The sequence below is a fragment of the Gossypium hirsutum genome, chromosome A01 (assembly GCF_007990345.1).
Source record: "Gossypium hirsutum isolate 1008001.06 chromosome A01, Gossypium_hirsutum_v2.1, whole genome shotgun sequence".
Lineage (NCBI taxonomy): Eukaryota > Viridiplantae > Streptophyta > Magnoliopsida > Malvales > Malvaceae > Gossypium > Gossypium hirsutum.
Genome location: NC_053424.1, coordinates 130810 through 147598, shown reverse-complemented (window position 1 = coordinate 147598; position 16789 = coordinate 130810). Strand labels below are relative to the sequence as shown.

The 16789-nt window shown below is 34.9% G+C and overlaps 2 protein-coding genes across 3 annotated transcripts; one reads left to right on the top strand and one right to left on the bottom strand.

The window, feature by feature from the left end:
- The first annotated feature begins 533 nt into the window (after window positions 1-533).
- Window positions 534-10383, top strand: LOC107936992 (transportin-1). Of its 2 annotated transcripts, XM_016869804.2 has the most exons (29): window positions 534-985; window positions 1185-1472; window positions 2068-2157; window positions 2250-2327; window positions 2407-2487; window positions 2861-2911; window positions 3003-3088; window positions 3494-3560; window positions 3671-3727; window positions 3815-3844; window positions 3955-4014; window positions 4125-4238; window positions 5123-5236; window positions 5395-5493; window positions 5595-5720; window positions 5883-5957; window positions 6126-6197; window positions 6369-6479; window positions 6842-6925; window positions 7689-7796; window positions 7917-8018; window positions 8119-8181; window positions 8256-8330; window positions 8422-8493; window positions 9002-9129; window positions 9235-9286; window positions 9365-9433; window positions 9519-9578; window positions 9869-10383. In XM_016869804.2, exons 1-29 carry the CDS (start codon window positions 797-799, stop codon window positions 9950-9952), a joined length of 2685 nt encoding a protein of 894 aa, XP_016725293.2. In that variant the 5' UTR covers window positions 534-796; the 3' UTR covers window positions 9953-10383. The 2 variants fall into 2 exon arrangements, with proteins under 2 accessions (XP_016725293.2, XP_040972716.1); XM_041116782.1 differs by lacking the exon at window positions 534-985 and having other exon boundaries at window positions 1191-1472; window positions 2064-2157.
- A 423-nt stretch (window positions 10384-10806) lies between these two features.
- On the bottom strand, window positions 10807-16580 carry LOC107936964 (serine/threonine-protein kinase STY46). Its single transcript, XM_041116481.1, has 16 exons — window positions 16212-16580; window positions 15643-15757; window positions 15417-15493; window positions 15111-15209; window positions 14682-14787; window positions 14230-14340; window positions 13829-13879; window positions 13091-13263; window positions 12901-13008; window positions 12584-12657; window positions 12296-12471; window positions 12112-12207; window positions 11725-11805; window positions 11541-11594; window positions 11087-11221; window positions 10807-10996 (listed from the first exon to the last, which is right to left on the bottom strand). Exons 1-16 carry the CDS (start codon window positions 16403-16405, stop codon window positions 10934-10936), a joined length of 1713 nt encoding a protein of 570 aa, XP_040972415.1. The 5' UTR covers window positions 16406-16580; the 3' UTR covers window positions 10807-10933.
- Window positions 16581-16789: the final 209 nt, after the last annotated feature.

Sequence of the window (16789 nt, the reverse complement as noted above, 5' to 3'; positions counted from 1 at the left end):
TTGGTCATTATATATCCCATGTTGAAGGGCACGAGTACCGATTAAATTACTGAAATGATGCCCAGCAAATTAATGCCTGAACCTGGGCTGGCTCATTACATAATAATTCTTGCACTGGTTTTCACTGAGTACCTTGTTCCACGTACAAAGGGTATAGCTTACTACCCACACACATAATAATTCCTTGCATGGACCATGCAGGCTTCATTCAAAGACAAATATTAAAAGATGAAAAATTTTGCAATGGAGGACAGCAAAAAACCAAGTTTCCTTAAGAATTTGTGGTGCAAATGGATTCCTTTTAAACAATCCACTGATCTCATCTACTTTATACATAGTTTGGGTTTTTTTATATTTTAGCCCAATTCTGCCTTAGCTTTGAATGCTAATAATAATGCTTGCTTTGGGTTTTCTATTATATTTTAGACCCAACTTTAATGGAGAAACTAAAATGGCTGAAAAGGGAAACTCGAAGAAACCCAAACTCTTTGTTATTTTGCAAAAGTATAATGGCTTTCGAATATTGCTTTTTACCTTTATATAATATTACTACTACTTTATTTATTGTTTTGCTTTACACTTCGAAGCAAATTCCCCAGTCTTATGTCTCTTTTCTTCTCTTTTTGTCCTCTTGTCCAAAATACTTGGGAATTTCCTTGAAGTAGTGCTGCCTTAACTGAAATTAGAAAAAAATAAACAGCAAAAGACCATAAACTTTGTTATCTTTGCAAATTAATCCATTGGAACTGAGATCAAAGAACTTGGATTCTAGTAGAATTATATTCTGGTTAATAGAATGGCGGCGGCTGGGAGTGCTTCGTGGCAGCCACAAGAAGAGGGGTTAAAGGAGATCTGTGGATTACTAGAACAGCAGATTTCGCCTTATTCTTCAGCTGATAAGTCTCAGATTTGGCAACAGCTTCAGCACTACTCTCAGTTCCCTGATTTTAACAACTATCTCGTTTTTATCCTTGCACGAGCTGAGGTTTGTTTCAGCTAGTTTAGTAGAAATTTTCTCTTATTTCTATTTGAATTTACGTGTTTCTTGAGGAACTGGATTGTGGGTATTGACTGGATTTCTATGTTCTTTGGTCAAACATGTTTACTGTGATGTAGTTTTGCTGATATATTAGGTGTTTAATACACTAGCATATTACCAACACTTGTTTACTTTCTATATGCAGGGACAATCGGGAGAGATTCGACAAGCAGCTGGTTTGTTGTTGAAAAATAATCTCAGGACAGCATACAAGTTAATGTCGCCTGCACACCAGCAATATATAAAGTCTGAATTATTCCCTTGTTTAGGAGCAGCTGATAAACATATTAGGTCCACAGTTGGGACTATTGTAACCGTGGTTGTTCAACAAGGGGGAATTCTTGGGTGGCCTGAGCTGTTGCAAGCTCTTGTCAATTGCATGGATAGCAGTGACTTAAATCACATGGAAGGTGCAATGGATGCATTGTCAAAGGTATGCAATGAGTAATCTTCTAATTTCTATCATCATTGGATGGAAGTCGTCATATTGGTAATTGTTGAGAACCTTAAGTTAAATCAATAAAAGTATGTCACTGTAATTTAGTCTATAAGCTATTTGAAAATATTCAGTATGTCACAGTAATTTAGTCTATAAGCTATTTGAAAATATTCAGCATCTAGCAATGTAGCAGATGATGCTTTGACCTTTTAGAACTAGATTCACTTACATATAAACATGTATTGTCAGTGGAACAAGATTCTTGATCTTACATTGCACCAGAGTTGGTGCCTACAAGTTCTACTTATTTATTTTCCTAGTTCCGGTCTTCTCTTCTTAAGATGCTTATAGCTTATACACAAAGTTTCCTTATGAAAATCCATGATATTCTAAATATTGGAAACCTGTTTCAAGTACTAAGGTTCTTTTGTCACTCAAATACAAGAAGCTACGAACCCTGGTTACTGCTTTCCGATGATCAAACTTTTAATCTAGCTGAGAAAAACTCCTACAGCAAAGACATGTTTCAATACTAAGTATGTACCATACTAATTACACTTAATTCATCAACCATTGTTTTGTAAGACAGATTTGTGAGGATATACCACAAGTGCTAGATTCAGATGTGCCTGGGTTAGCTGAAAGGCCTATCAAAATATTCCTTCCTCGTTTATTTCAGGTTAAATGTAGTTCCTTGTATTAAAATTCCATCATGCATTTGTCAATACTCTATTTTTGTTGCTAATTATTATTATTATTTTCTATGAGCAGTTTTTTCAATCTCCACATACTTCTCTGAGAAAGCTTTCATTGGATTCTGTAAACCAATACATTATGTTGATGCCTTCCGTAAGTTTTAACTTGAAATTTTGTATTCTTACTGATACTTTTGGGGCAGTACTTGATACTATACATTAATATCTTGCAGGCTTTATATACATCCATGGATAAATTCCTTCAGGGTTTATTTGTCCTTGCTAATGACCCTGCTGCAGAAGTGCGGAAATTGGTGAATCATTTTTCTTTCTCCTCTTGTATTCTTTTTTATAGTTATAATTGAGTCTTTTGCATGGAACTCTTAAATCTGTTGTTAGCATTGATATATAGAATGCAGTATTAGAGTTAGACATGTTTTAAAACTAGTCTTTGATGTTAATGGTCCTATTTCTTTTTCCTGCCATGAGACTATAATCTTGCTGGATTCTGCTAATACATGTATTAAATGGGATACTACACCAAGAACTGTTTGTCTCCTACTAAATTTTCTTCTGTATAAAATTGGCTATTTTTAATATTTTGAGTCAGTGATGACTACAAAATGCAATCTTGTTTTTCTAAGATTAAGCATATTTAGATCAATGTTTTTTTTGCCAAATGGTCAGGTTTGTGCAGCATTTGTCCAGCTAATTGAAATCCATCCATCCTTTCTGGAGGTCGGTATATTTTGTTGATATATTTTAGTCTATATGCCACTGTCTTGTCTTCTTTTGCCAATTCACTGATGTGATTTTCGCTATTTCTCAGCCACATTTGAAGAACGTAATTGAATATATGCTGCAAGTCAGTAAGGACACTGATGATGAAGTAGCACTAGAAGCATGTGAATTTTGGTAAATTTCTACTTTATGCATTCCATGTGCAAATCTCTGATATATAGACTAGGAGGTATTCTAAAACCATATAATTTTGATTGCTTTGGCATATTGACAACTTCTACTTAATAGTGCCATAATGTGAGTTAAATATGTCGGAGATCTTGGGCGTGTGCTTATCCCTGCATGTCTGCCTCTATGTGCCATTTATGTTGTAAATTGAACTGTAGTTTCCAAGATTTTGAATATCATAGCCATTATCCATCATATTCTTAATCCTTTCTGTTAGAAATATAGATTCATTTTCTTGAATCTGCACAGGGACAGGAACGAAGGCCATGGATAATTGGATTTAATTTTACTAGCTTTAAGCCCCCCTTCCCTGCTAAGTGTTTATGATTCAACATTGATCGTGATTGGCAGGTCTGCATATTGTGATGCACAGTTACCGTATGAGAATTTGAGAGAATATTTGCCACGTCTAATTCCGGTATGCTAATACTTTGCTGTCTTTCATATTTTGATTCTTTTTCTCTTTGCAGATCCATACAATGTCCTTATGATTGGTTTTCATGTATCTGTTTTTTTTTTTTTTTGTAGATTTTATTGTCAAACATGGTTTATGCTGATGATGATGAATCACTTGTTGATGCTGAGGTTATGTCTTGTTAGTTTCTGCTTTCAGATTATTTGACTTGGCAATTATAATTTGATAATTTACTTGGGAATCGTTCATTGTTGTAGGAAGATGAGTCTCTTCCAGACAGAGATCAGGTTAATATAATTTATTTCAGCTCTCAGTTTTCTAGAATTTGTCAGATATCTGCATTCTGTCTTGCTGAAGTTGGTTCCTAATATATCCTCTCATAGCATTTCCTCTTCAGGATCTAAAACCTCGATTTCATACACCACGATTTCATGGTTCTGATGATGCAGAAGACGATGTAAGCATTTTTTTTCCTTTCAGCAACTAACATAGCTAAGTTCTATATGTCTGTTAGTTTTAGAAAAATCGGTTCCTTAATGAAACTGTTTCCTGGATAATTCGGTACAGGATGATGATTCCTGTGGCATATGGAACTTACGGAAATGCAGTGCAGCGGCTCTTGATGTTCTGTCAAATGTGTTTGGAGATGAAATTCTTCCTACTTTGATGCCTGTTATTGAGGTAACTTACCTATTGGGGATGTCAAAGTATGATCATGAAAATTGTAACTGTTTTAACGTTTCCATTTATGTTATTGGCCATCCATCATCACCAATTGGCATGTTGCATTATATATTCATCTTGGCGAAAAGATTTTAGGTCAGTTCGTTGCATGAACATTTCAGAAGATCAGCTTGTTTCTTTCAGAAGAATCTACAAACTTGAGTAATTTGCTATGATATGGATATGCTAGCTTGAATCACAATGTTATTGCTGTTAACAACAAACTTTTCTTATATGTGTGCATGGAAATAATTATGGAAAATAGTGATATTTGAAAGTCAGTTGACTTTTGTTGAGGGGGTCGGCTCTCTTTTTGTGAGAAGTCTTTGAAGTGTTATCTGTTGAACAACCGACCGGACCCTCGAACAGTGGAAGTATTGTGCCTAGGATAACTATACTCAGTTTTATCCCCGAGTGTTTGTCTCCCGACTTTTCGGAGAGCCTTTGACGGGTTTACTTTAGTGGGAGCGCCTGGTCCACCAAGGAAATGTTTAGTGTTTGGCCTTGGTGAGGTTTAAACCCATTCCCTTATATGGCATTGGTGGGTAAGAACACTACCACTTGGCTAGATGGTGGCGAGGTACTCCCCAAACTCCGTTAACCTGTTGGGCTCTTGTCGGAATTGGGAGAAAAAACTCGGGGATAAAACCGAGCATAGACACCTTGGGCACAATACCTCCATTGTTTGAGAGTTCGATTGGTTGCTCGACGGACAACACTTCAAAGACTTCTTCTGAAAGAGAGTTGACCCCGTCAACAACTTTTAATAGGAGTTTGCATCAAAATCTATTCTTTTGGTGTTGAGCTATTAATTTACATGGTCTTAACCGTTGAATCTGCAGGCCAAGTTATCTGCTAGTGGTGATGAAGCTTGGAAAGATAGGGAAGCTGCCGTGTTGACTCTCGGTGCAATTGCTGAAGGTTGCATTAATGGTCTTTATCCTCATTTGTCTGAGGTAATTATTGTTTTTGTCTACGTTTTTGATTCATCTGTTTTCATTAAATAAATTTGTGCTCATAAATTTATAATCACCGCATTTAGCAATGGTTTTATTTTACTCCTATTTGTCATGCAGCTTGTTGCATTGATAGAAAAACATATTTATATGTGCAGATTGTAGCATTTCTAATTCCCCTTTTAGATGATAAGTTTGCCCTCATAAGGAGTATTTCTTGTTGGACACTTTCTCGATTCAGCAAATACATTGTTCAGGTACAGATGAAATCTTTCTGGCTATTATTCATCTATTGTTCTTGGTACATATCACTTCACAGAATTCTGTGGTTGTGACTCTAATGTTTCATTTATTTCAGGATAGTGGTAATAAAAAGGGGTATGAGCAATTCGATTCAGTTCTTACGGGTCTCCTGCGAAGAATATTGGATACTAACAAGCGGGTGCAAGAGGCTGCTTGTTCGGCTTTTGCAACACTTGAAGAGGTTGTTATGAATCTGCTGCATGAATTGTTGGTTTTAGGATTTAAATTCTTATTGATATCTAATAGTGTAGTTTATAGAGGTTTATATCAATAAATCAAGTGGAGTCATTTCATAATCCCCCCATTACTTCAATAATATCAACATTGTTTTATTTATTTTCAGGAGGCTGCTGAAGAGTTGGCACCGAGGTTGGAAGTGATTTTACAGCATCTTATGTGCGCTTTTGGCAAGTATCAGGTTGTTTGATGGCCACTACATTATAATAAGCTGTTTTTAGTGTTGCAATTATGACTTATATGAGACCTGGCACTGTCAGTTGTTGCCTTCCTTTAATACCATATGCTGCTTCATCATCACCATCGGATAAAACTTCTTGCTTACTTATGTGTGTATAAACATTTACAGAGACGGAATATCAGAATTGTTTATGATGCTATTGGAACTCTAGCAGATGCTGTTGGAGAGAAATTGAATCAGGTATTTCAGTATGCTACTGCTAAAGATGATAATCATGTTCCTCAAACTTTTGTCTCTTCCTTCTAATCTATATTAGCCTTGTTATGCTCAAAAGTTATTTCATTTTTTGGTGGGTTTTATTTGTTTGCGGTAAGATGATTCTCTCCCATTGACTGGCTTTATCATTTGCAGCCAGTTTATCTTGAAATTCTGATGCCACCACTCATTGCGAAGTGGCAGCAGGTTTCAAATTCTGACAAAGATCTCTTTCGACTGCTGGAGTGCTTCACGTCCATAGCACAGGTCGGTTAACTGTTCTTTCACCTTTTCATTTATTTATTTCTTTTATAAGTAGTTATTGCCTAGATGGGCAACTAAACATAGAAGTGAGTACAAACAATCAGTGTACGTAATTTCTTTTAATCTGCAATCACCTAATCACCATAACTTTTTAGAACAATTTATTATTAGTATATATTACTCCGGTTTTATGCATTTGTAAGCTATATTCATCGATATACTGATATTAGCAGATATATCTTGTCCTCCTTGTTCTTGTAATCTAATCCCTTGTTTAAGAAATTTGCTATATTTTTCAACAATATGATGTCTGTACAAATTTTTAGTAGAGTTACCATTAGGATTAATGTATTTTACTTTTTCAGGCATTGGGTACTGGATTCTCTCAATTTGATCAGCCTGTATTCCAGAGGTGCATAAATATCATCCAGACTCAACAACTGGCCAAGGTTTTATAAATCGACTGTTAATTTCTACTAATCGACAATCATGTTGAATTAGTTTTTCATTTGTGCTCTCTGCCCTTCATGGTTGGCCAATGATTTCCTATATATTTTTTACTCAAATGTGATTGATCTCTTCCATTAAGCAGTATATTGACTAGTGCCTTGCGGAGTGGCTTGTTTTCTGTTCCATTACCTGGTTAATTTTATTGATGATATAACGGTAGCATGTGTTAGCTTTTGATGTATATATGTTTAGCCAATACATGTGAAATTACATTTTGTAGTATATATATTAAGTACAGTGGTAAAAGTACCATGGAGGGCCCCTCTACGAAAAAAATGGGCAAATTAGTCCTTATACACGTTAGATCAAGAGCAAATTGGACATTCTATTAAAAATTCTTTCTATTTTTACAGTTAAAAAACTGGTCCATTTACGTCAGCATGAGGTGCACGTGGCATACCATGTGTAACTGTTTGGTTATTTCGTCAACCACATCAGTTTTTAACAGTAGAATTGGATGAAATTTTTAACAAAAAGGACTAATTTACTCTTAAATCCAACATACGGAAGCTAATTTGCCCATTTTTTGAGTAAATGGGCAAAATGCAATCTGACTCTTAGTATATGGGCCTCCATGGTACTTTTACCTAAGCATAGAACCTTTCTTTCAACTTGTGCTACTTCCATCTTATTAGCATTAACAGTAAAGATATTTTTTCCGACATAGTTTTTTGAAGACATTGATAGAAATTTCTATTGCAGGTTGATCCTATTTCAGCTGGAGTTCAGTATGATAAGGAGTTCATTGTGTGCTCACTTGATTTGCTCTCTGGACTTACAGAGGGCCTTCAAGGTGGAATAGAGAGTCTGGTACTTGCTTTCTCCTTTGCTCTTGATGAAAAAAAACATGTGGTCCAGATATTGGTAAATATGTTATATTACAATGTGAACTGGTATGTTTTGTGTTGTTCACATGGACCTTATATGCAGGTTGCACAGAGCAATTTAAGGGACCTGCTTTTGCAATGTTGTATGGATGATGATACCGATGTGCGACAAAGTGCCTTTGCACTTGTTGGGGACCTTGCAAAAGTAAGTTCAAATCGAAACCTCCCTTTTTTCATAATCCCCCCTCCTCCCTTTTGGTGTGGTTGAAGCTGATCCACTTTATTCATATGTTGAATTTGATTAGGTTTGCCCTGTTCATTTGTGTCCTCGTTTGTCTGAATTTCTTGATGTTGCAACTAACCAATTGGTAAAGTTTCATATTGGAATTCCATATCTCAGTTTACCATCTTTATAGTTTTACATAGTATATGCCCCATGCAGACCACTCCCAAGTTAAATGAGACGATTGCAGTGGCAAACAATGCATGTTGGGCCATTGGAGAGCTAGCAATTAAGGTATGTGTGCTCTTCATTCACCCCCCTTTGGTTTCTTTGATGTCTTGTTTTCCCTCATTTATCGTCACTGACTATTCGACTTTAATTTCAGGTTCGTCAAGAAATTTCTCCGGTTGTCATGACAGTGATCTCATGTTTGGTTCCTATCCTTCAGCATGCAGAGGTAATCTTCCCTTTTTGTTGGTGAATTTTGTTGGCTTGCATGCCCTTATAAACATAACTATGGTAAAAGTATCATGGAGGCTCTTGTAATAGGAACCGGATTGCATTTTACCCATCTACTCAAAAAATGGGTTAATTAGTCCCTGTACAATAGATCAAAGAGTAAATTGGTCATTTTGTAAAAATCTCATCCATTTCTACTTCTAAAAACTGCTCTCTGTGTCAGCATGAGGTACATGTGGCATGCCATATGTCATTGTTTAGTTATTGGGTCATCCATGCCAATTTTTAACAGTAGAAATAGATGAATTTTTTAACAAAAAGGATTAGTTTGCCCTTTGATCTAATGCATAGGGGCTAATTTTCTCATTATTTAAGTAGAGGAGGCAAAATCTAACCTGACACCTAGGATAGGGGTCTCCATTGTACTTCTACCACATAATTACGTGTTTGTTCATTAGTGCCTTGACGATCATGTTGATGCCATTATCTCATATGTGTATGATCAGCAAGGGGTAAACAAGTCAGTTGTTGAAAATACTGCAATTACTCTAGGGAGACTTGCATGGGTGTGTCCAGACCTTGTATCACCACACATGGAGCATTTCATGCAACCATGGTGTATTTCTTTGTCTATGTAAGTATCGATTCATTTCCCTTATGATTTCTTTTCTTGATATACTGTTAAGCTACTGTCGTGGTGCGGTTTAGCATTGTCTTTATATCAAATAATTTGTGGCAGGATACGTGATGATATCGAGAAAGAAGATGCCTTCCGAGGTCTATGTGCAGTGGTATGCATCTCTTGTTCTAATCATCATCATTAACTCAAAATAATCTAATTTTACCTGGATGACACCCAACGTTTTCAGGTCCGAGCGAACCCATCAGCTGCTCTGAGTTCACTTGTTTTGATGTGCAAAGCTTTTGCAAGTTGGGATGTAAGGATGCTGTTAATAAATATTTTAGAGGGTTGTATATGTTAAACTAAAGTTGGAGCTTTTTGACATTGTTGTATGCCTGTAGGAAATAAGGAATGGAGAACTACATAATGAAGTTTGCCAGGTCTTGCACGGTTATAAACAGGTGGGGGGTTCCTTGTAATTTCCTGATTATTTTTATCTTTATATATATATATAAATATATATGTTAAAATGCTAAAAATCCTTTAAATATTTCCGATTGCATGTATTACTTCATTTGGGGTAAGTGCAAACACACACATATTTAGCAAAAGTTGTCTTTTTCTATAATTTGATAGGATATCTTAATTGCAGTGAATTACTATTCATTCGAGGATGATCTATATTTTGGTGTATTTATAGAAACAAATTATATTATGCATTAGACTAAGTTCATTCACTGAATTGTTGCAGATGCTAAGGAATGGGGCATGGGACCAATGTATGTCTGCATTGGAGCCACCTGAGAAAGACAAACTATCAAAGTATCAAGTATAAGATCTCGATAAAACTATCAAAGTATCAAGTATAAGATCTCGATTATCATCCACACTTGTCAGTGTTGTACGGTCTCTGTTGGTATTTTTCATGCCTTCACACGGTGGTACTGGAAAAAAAGATGTTTTTCCCAAGGCAAAAAACATCACTGCTCTTCGCATTAATTCATTGAAGCAAACTCATTAAGAAATTTACACGTGGAGCCTGGTTTCAGCTTTTAGGGTAGGCAGGCAGGCAGCCCCCAAAGCTTCATTTGTTTGGTATTTTTTTTGTAATTGAAGGATTGAATTTTTTTTAAAAGCATCATATTCAAGCATTGCATCATTGTTTTCGATTGATGAAATGTTGGTGTTTTAGTTAGATAGGGTTTTGATCTGTGAATTCTTACAGGCTTTTTTTGTACATGGGCTTTGAAGTTGATATTATTAGAAGTTCTGGGGTCCTTTTCTTTTTTGCAGCAGTGAGATTGGGTTCCATAATAAATAAATATTAGGTGTTTTGAAAAAAGCCTTATTTTCTTAGGTACTCATTTTTCTAATTATATGTTTAAATTTGTATTAATTATTTTTTATTTCATGTTTAACTATTTTAAAATATATGTGTTAAATCTTACAAAATATTAAATAATGTGTTAATAAGTAGGGTGGTAGACACATACTAACTTAATAGATAAATAAAAACTCTCACAGCAAAATAACAATTCAAGCTCCCAAATTATTGGGTTAAAGCAGATCCAATACTTTATCAGTAGATGTAGATAAATTCATCAAAAACATGACCCGTTGTTATTCGAAATAAAGAAAACAAAATTGGTTCAGGAAAAGAAAGAAAAATACTAACTGTAGAAATAATCATGTCACAAAAGCTCATTTTATACCAGCAAAAATTGGGTTAAATAATGGACAATAATGCTGTACAGAAGTGATGAAAATGCTGGGAGGGAATCGCCAACATAGTTGAAAAGCCTATGTTTCTATTTATCTACTTTGCTGCCTTTCTAAGAGCTGAGAAAAATCCTCCAGAAGATTTCCCTTCATCTCCTACCTGTTTTTTTAAAATTCGATATCAATGTTCATGTTGTTCGAGTTATTGCAAGTATATAAACTATAACATGTGCACAGAATGAAAACAAACCTCCTTGGAAATCTGCTGTAAAATGCCTATGATTTCAGAAAAATCAGGTCTTAGTGTTGGATCTTGTTGCCAGCATCTCTCTAGCAGTTGAGTGAGCTTCGGGTTATAGTTCTTTGGGATTGTCGGACGTAATCCCTGGAATCAATATCAATGACAAATCATTACTTTTATAGGTAAATCAGTTCTTATACATTAAATTAAAAAGTAAATTGATCCTTTTGTTAAAAATTTCTATCAATTTTTATTGTTAAAAATTGGCCTACTCTTTTATCTAATATATAAAGACTAATTTGTAATTTTTTTAAATAAAAAGAATAAAATACAATTTAACTTCTAATACAAGGCCTCTATAGTCCATAATACTTTTACCACTTTTACGTGATAATAATTTTGTTCTCAACCTATGCTATGAAAAATAATGATCAACATTGCATTGAGAAAAAAGTTGACGAACCTTTTGAACCACTCCTACAGCTGCTTGTAATGGGGTTAAGTATTCATATGGAAGCTGACAATGGAAACAAAAGCAGCAAGGTGACCATGGGATTCAACAACCCAAAACAAACAAAAACACATATCTTAATGCATGCATACCATAAACATATAATCAAAAGAAAAGATAATTGATCCAGCAATACATTTCCAGTTAACAACTCCCATAACATGATTCCGAAACTGAAAACATCGGCCTTGTGATCATATGGCTTATGTTCAATGACCTTCAATGCAAAACAAAGTGTTGTAGGATATCCAAGATGACAACAATCTCAATTCAAATGGTCGCTACTAGCTACTACCAATTAATTATCTAAAGATGAAAATAAAAGCAACAATGAATAAAGAGATATCCAAGATGCAAGTAAACCGGTTCCCTAATGTATGTTTAGTGTAGGGTTGTAAATGAACATGGCGTTTGATAAATAATCCAAATTTCTGTTTGTTTATCAAAATAAATGAACAAATATAAATAACATTTTTATAATCATTTTTATGTCGAAGAACAAAAAGTAGGGTTAAGAGCACACCTCTGGAGCCATCCATCTATATGTTCCAGTTTCAGCTGTCATAACTCCAGATTGAACTTTCACTCTAGCAACCCCAAAATCAGCAACCTTAACCACCTGTAATATGCAAAGCATGCCGTAGAATCACAATGAGAGGAACTTGGAAAAAGCTGAGGATAAACTTAAGTAAATTCTAGGGACTGACTTCATTTTCATCCATCAGAAGATTTGCAGCCTTCAAATCCCTGTGGATTATATCATTTTGGTGCAAGTAGCTCATTCCTTTGGAAACATCTATTGCAACTTTAAGCAATGATCGAAGCTTGAAAACACCCTTCTGTTTATGAAGATAGTCATACACACTTCCACCACACATAAATTCTGCAGAGAGAAAGAAAATGAAAGAACATTTAGAAAACAGTATATCCAAGGATGAAAGAACAATAGTCTTAAAATTCACTTTCATCTAGCCAATAAAGAATCATCAGAATACCTGTTACAATACACAAGGTTGGAGGCTTGGTACATGCACCAATAAATTGTACTACATTTTTATGCCGAACTTTCCTGCAAAATTTGAAGGAATTTGTTGATTAAAGGAGCAAATTAATAATGCAGTCATCCAAAAGAAGGATTCTATTTTGATCAAGTATTAAAAAGCAGTGGATTTCATGATGAAAGAAAGGTAAAATATTTGAAAACTGAGCAAGGATGTCAGGCAAGTAACTGCTTCCTAAATGGACACTGATATGCATCTATAAACATAAAGAACAGCAATTAGAGAAGCCAATCATATCAGCTAATACAAACCTCATAATAAAGACTTCCTGCGCAAAGTCTTTCTGTATATCAGCATCTACACGCTCTGGCTTGAGGACCTTAATAGCCACATCCTGACTACAGTAAGTACCTTTATACCTGAAACAGGGTAACAAGGACAATGTTATTAATGCTCAAAAGGGAGAAAAAGGATCAATTAGAAATTAATTAATTCACTTACAGATCCCCATATGACCCAGATGCAACTTTGTTCTCAAACTTCAAGTGTCTAGGATCAATTTCCCAAACATCACTCCCATCATTAGGAATTGCAACATAATTCTGATCACCTTTGGTCCTAGTCTCCTCGCCCTTTGTAGGAGAAGTGGGAAGTTGTTTCAGCCAAGATTGCTTCTGCATAAAAACCAGTTGAAAGTAAAGTCTGATTAGAGTTCCTCATAATATAAAGCCCAAACTTTCAGTTAATAAATTCTGACTCTCACATCAACATTTCCGTTTCTTTATAAACATTTTGCATTTAAGCATACTGTTAGGATTGTAGTAAGAATTATTTTGTCACCAAACCTGCCAATCATAAAATTAGTTAAACCTTTGTTTAGCATTGGATTCACAAATTAGAAAGAATTATCATGCAGAGGGGGCCTTTTAAAGCTGATCAATTTTATAGGCATCATCATCTAGTGCTTACATGAAAAGATAGACAAGACGAACAAAGGCCAGGAACAAAAATGTTTCATGAAATTAGTCCTATTAACCAGTACTTTAGCATAATAGGGCATGACAAAATGATGAGTACATTCAATGCAAGTGAACTGTAAGCTTTGCAGATAGAACTAACACCATGACATTCCATAATCACTTTAATTGTGGGAAGAAACACCTTAGCAAAAGGAGAGATCTTTCACTCAAAAGTCTCACACGTAATTTAACACACTTTAAAACTGCCGTAATGAATTACCTCAATTTTTAAGAGATCCTTTTCCAAAGCATCTTTAAGCTGCTCCGTTTCCTGACAATTTAATATCATAAGTCAAGTAAGTCTAAAAAACTTATAATATTCTGATAGGTCAATGTTTAAGCTTAATCCTTCTAATTGCGCAGCAATCAGCAATCATATGGTTCCCCAACGGAGTTTCAACGACTCCCAAGAAAATAAACAATTACCATCTAAACTAACAAATGACAGAATTCATAAATTGGGAATTTTGAGCTATAATAAGGATACTTTGTAGACATCTAAAATAAAATATACAAAAACCAATCTCCAGAGCTGTTATTCTTTCTTTTTTAGTTAAAGGGTCATTGTAAAAAATAATTATGTCCTTAGCTACTGAAGTAAGATATTAAAATGAAAAGTACCTCATATGGCCAACCATCAACAACAAAAACATCTAAGGAATAACCATCAACTGTAGAAAATGCATGTGCTTCCTGGATGTTCAGCCCAATCTCAGCCAGCAATGCTGTCAACTGCAAATATTGCATGGTTATGCCCCAATGGAATTAGAAGTAATATTACATAGTCAAAAATCTAAAACTATGTGCACTTCACATGTAAGCTCATAGACTCTCAAGCATGGGTAACAATACAATGATTGTAGTTTTGACATGAAAAAAGACTAACCAGTAGCCAGAGAACAATAAGCTTCCAGTTACTTGTACCAAGGACCCAGACAGACCCTAAGGCGTACTTTTTTATCAACAACTTCATTCCTAAATAATATAAAAGTCTAACCATCTCGATTTCTTGAAGCATCAACTTCAAAATAACAAGTATATTCTGTAATTCCACGAATAAACATATACTTTACCTGACTGAGAAGTTTTGGTTTGTCTTCTGTCGAAAATGTAATTTCATGCATCTCCAACAATTGGAAAAGAATGCAATTTTCACCATCCAAAATGATAGAAAGTATTTACAAGATTCACCAAAAAATTATCCAAATATCAGTAGAAAAATAAGCCAGAGGGACAGAAGCTGAACATGTCATCACAAATGTGCATAAACAACTCAAACTTAAGTCAATAAAAGATAGCACGTGTGAAGCACAGCTCTGAGGTAAGAAAACTTGGTCCTATACAAGAGTTTGTTCATTAATGTGCTCCTGAATATTTAAAAGAACCAATACCTAATATTCAAAAATGGTAAGTTAATCAAGTACAAAAACAAAGCTACCACTAAGACACTAACTTAACCCATCATCCCTTGCATAAGGACATTTTAAGACATAAATAAATACCTGGAAAAATGTGAATTGCCATGTTCAGAATTATCTCCATCTTGATCAGCAAGGGATCCGAGATTAGGTGAGGAACCAAAGGCAGGTGGTGGATGTATGCTGACAATTGAAAAGCCAGTCGAGAGTTGTTATCATCGTTAACACCAGCCAATGTATAAAATGAACAAGCAAAATATCGAAAGAAAAATATCAAGAGGCAAATAGATTATACAAGCCTTAAAGACAAGTAGACATATGAGAGCTGTTTCTAAGAAATTAATGCATGTAAATTATGGTATGGATCGTAAAAGCTTTTCTAAAGCATACATTTGTCTGTTAGACAATTTCGTAGAACTTTGAGCAGATTCCTCACTCGGAGAGTTCCCATCAGAGGTAGATTGCACCTACACAAGAAGGTAATCATCATGGAACATTTGATTATACTAATGTCTAGGAATACCAATTTTTTCAACTATACTAAGAACGTAGAGAAAATCTTAGTTCTTAGTTATGAAATGTAACTAAAGAAGAAAGAAGAGGAAAAACAAGTCACCTGCACGAGACGAACTTCCATTGCGAGTCTATTGGCATGATCATGAGCCAAATGCAGTAATCTTTGGTGCATAAGAACATCTTCTGCTCTTTCCACATTCACATCCAATGCATAGCTGCGATGTATAATCAGCTCAGCTTAGTTCAAACAGCTATTTATTTGTTCAAAAAAATGGATTTTCTGATGAATGAAAAGAAAAGCAAACTATCAAATCTGCTTCAGTTATTACTTGATTCTGATATCATCAACAGCAAAAGAAAAAAAGACGATATTAATCCACTGATCGAAACTAACAACAAAACCTTAACCTATAAATTTTCTTATTAACCGCTAGAGAATTTTAACCATAATTTTAATCCAAACGGTTCCTTAACTCCAACGCTATCTATAATTCTAAGCACGAAACGCAAACAGGAAAAAAAAACGCATCTGAGATTCAGTATCTCGATTAAAAAAAATCATAACTACAAAAAATTATATAAAAATAAAAAAGACTGAATACGTTGCCTTATTTCAGGTCGTATTTTATGCATGTAGTAAATTATGAAGGAAAAAAAATGCTATTATACCGAGTAGGAAGGCGATCGAAGTGAGTCCAGAGTTGGTGGTCAAAGCCGGGCCAATCAGCCTCTTCTTTATCGGATCGTCGAAGCCGTCTGAGCACCTCATTGTAGACGTCAAACTTTAGCCGCTGTTTCTGGCTTTGCATTGGCGGCGTATCGTTAGCTTTGCTCCCGCAACTCTCGGTATCCTCCATCACCATTGGTTTGAGAAAAAAAAAAGCGAAAGCGATAAAGAAAAGCGTGAATGTGATTGTGATTGTGATTTACGTTGAGTTTGTATCATACATGGAGACGCATATTTAAAGAAAAAGAAAAAAAAAAGAGAGATTTTACTTTTTTTGGTTTTGTTTCCTAATAGTTTTATTTTAGTTCCGCGGGTAAACTGTATTAACAAAACAAGCTGCTGAGGTGGGATAATACCATAAACCTGATCCTTTTTTAGATATTCTATTTTATATTTGCTTGGGGATATTTAATGGATAAGATTTGAGATTACTGTGGGTCACGCCCACGTATCTCATTTCTGGAGGATTAACATTGTTTTTTAGAGTAATCAGTAATTAATATAAGATTATCAATATCTT

What these genes read in the sequence shown, in the direction of transcription:
- LOC107936992 (XM_016869804.2), top strand. Translation starts at nt 797, where the DNA reads ATGGCGGCGGCTGGGAGTGCTTCGTGGCAGCCACAAGAAGAGGGGTTA. An exon ending in TCCATCCATCCTTTCTGGAG is followed by an intron (nt 2,912 to 3,002) that starts GTCGGTATATTT and finishes GCTATTTCTCAG; the next exon opens with CCACATTTGAAGAACGTAAT. An exon ending in TTTATCCTCATTTGTCTGAG is followed by an intron (nt 5,237 to 5,394) that starts GTAATTATTGTT and finishes TTATATGTGCAG; the next exon opens with ATTGTAGCATTTCTAATTCC.
- LOC107936964 (XM_041116481.1), bottom strand. Translation starts at nt 16,405, where the DNA reads ATGGTGATGGAGGATACCGAGAGTTGCGGGAGCAAAGCTAACGATACG. An exon ending in AGGATCTCTTAAAAATTGAG is followed by an intron (nt 13,264 to 13,828) that starts GTAATTCATTAC and finishes GTTTTTATGCAG; the next exon opens with AAGCAATCTTGGCTGAAACA. An exon ending in ATAGATGGATGGCTCCAGAG is followed by an intron (nt 11,806 to 12,111) that starts GTGTGCTCTTAA and finishes TTTGCATTGAAG; the next exon opens with GTCATTGAACATAAGCCATA.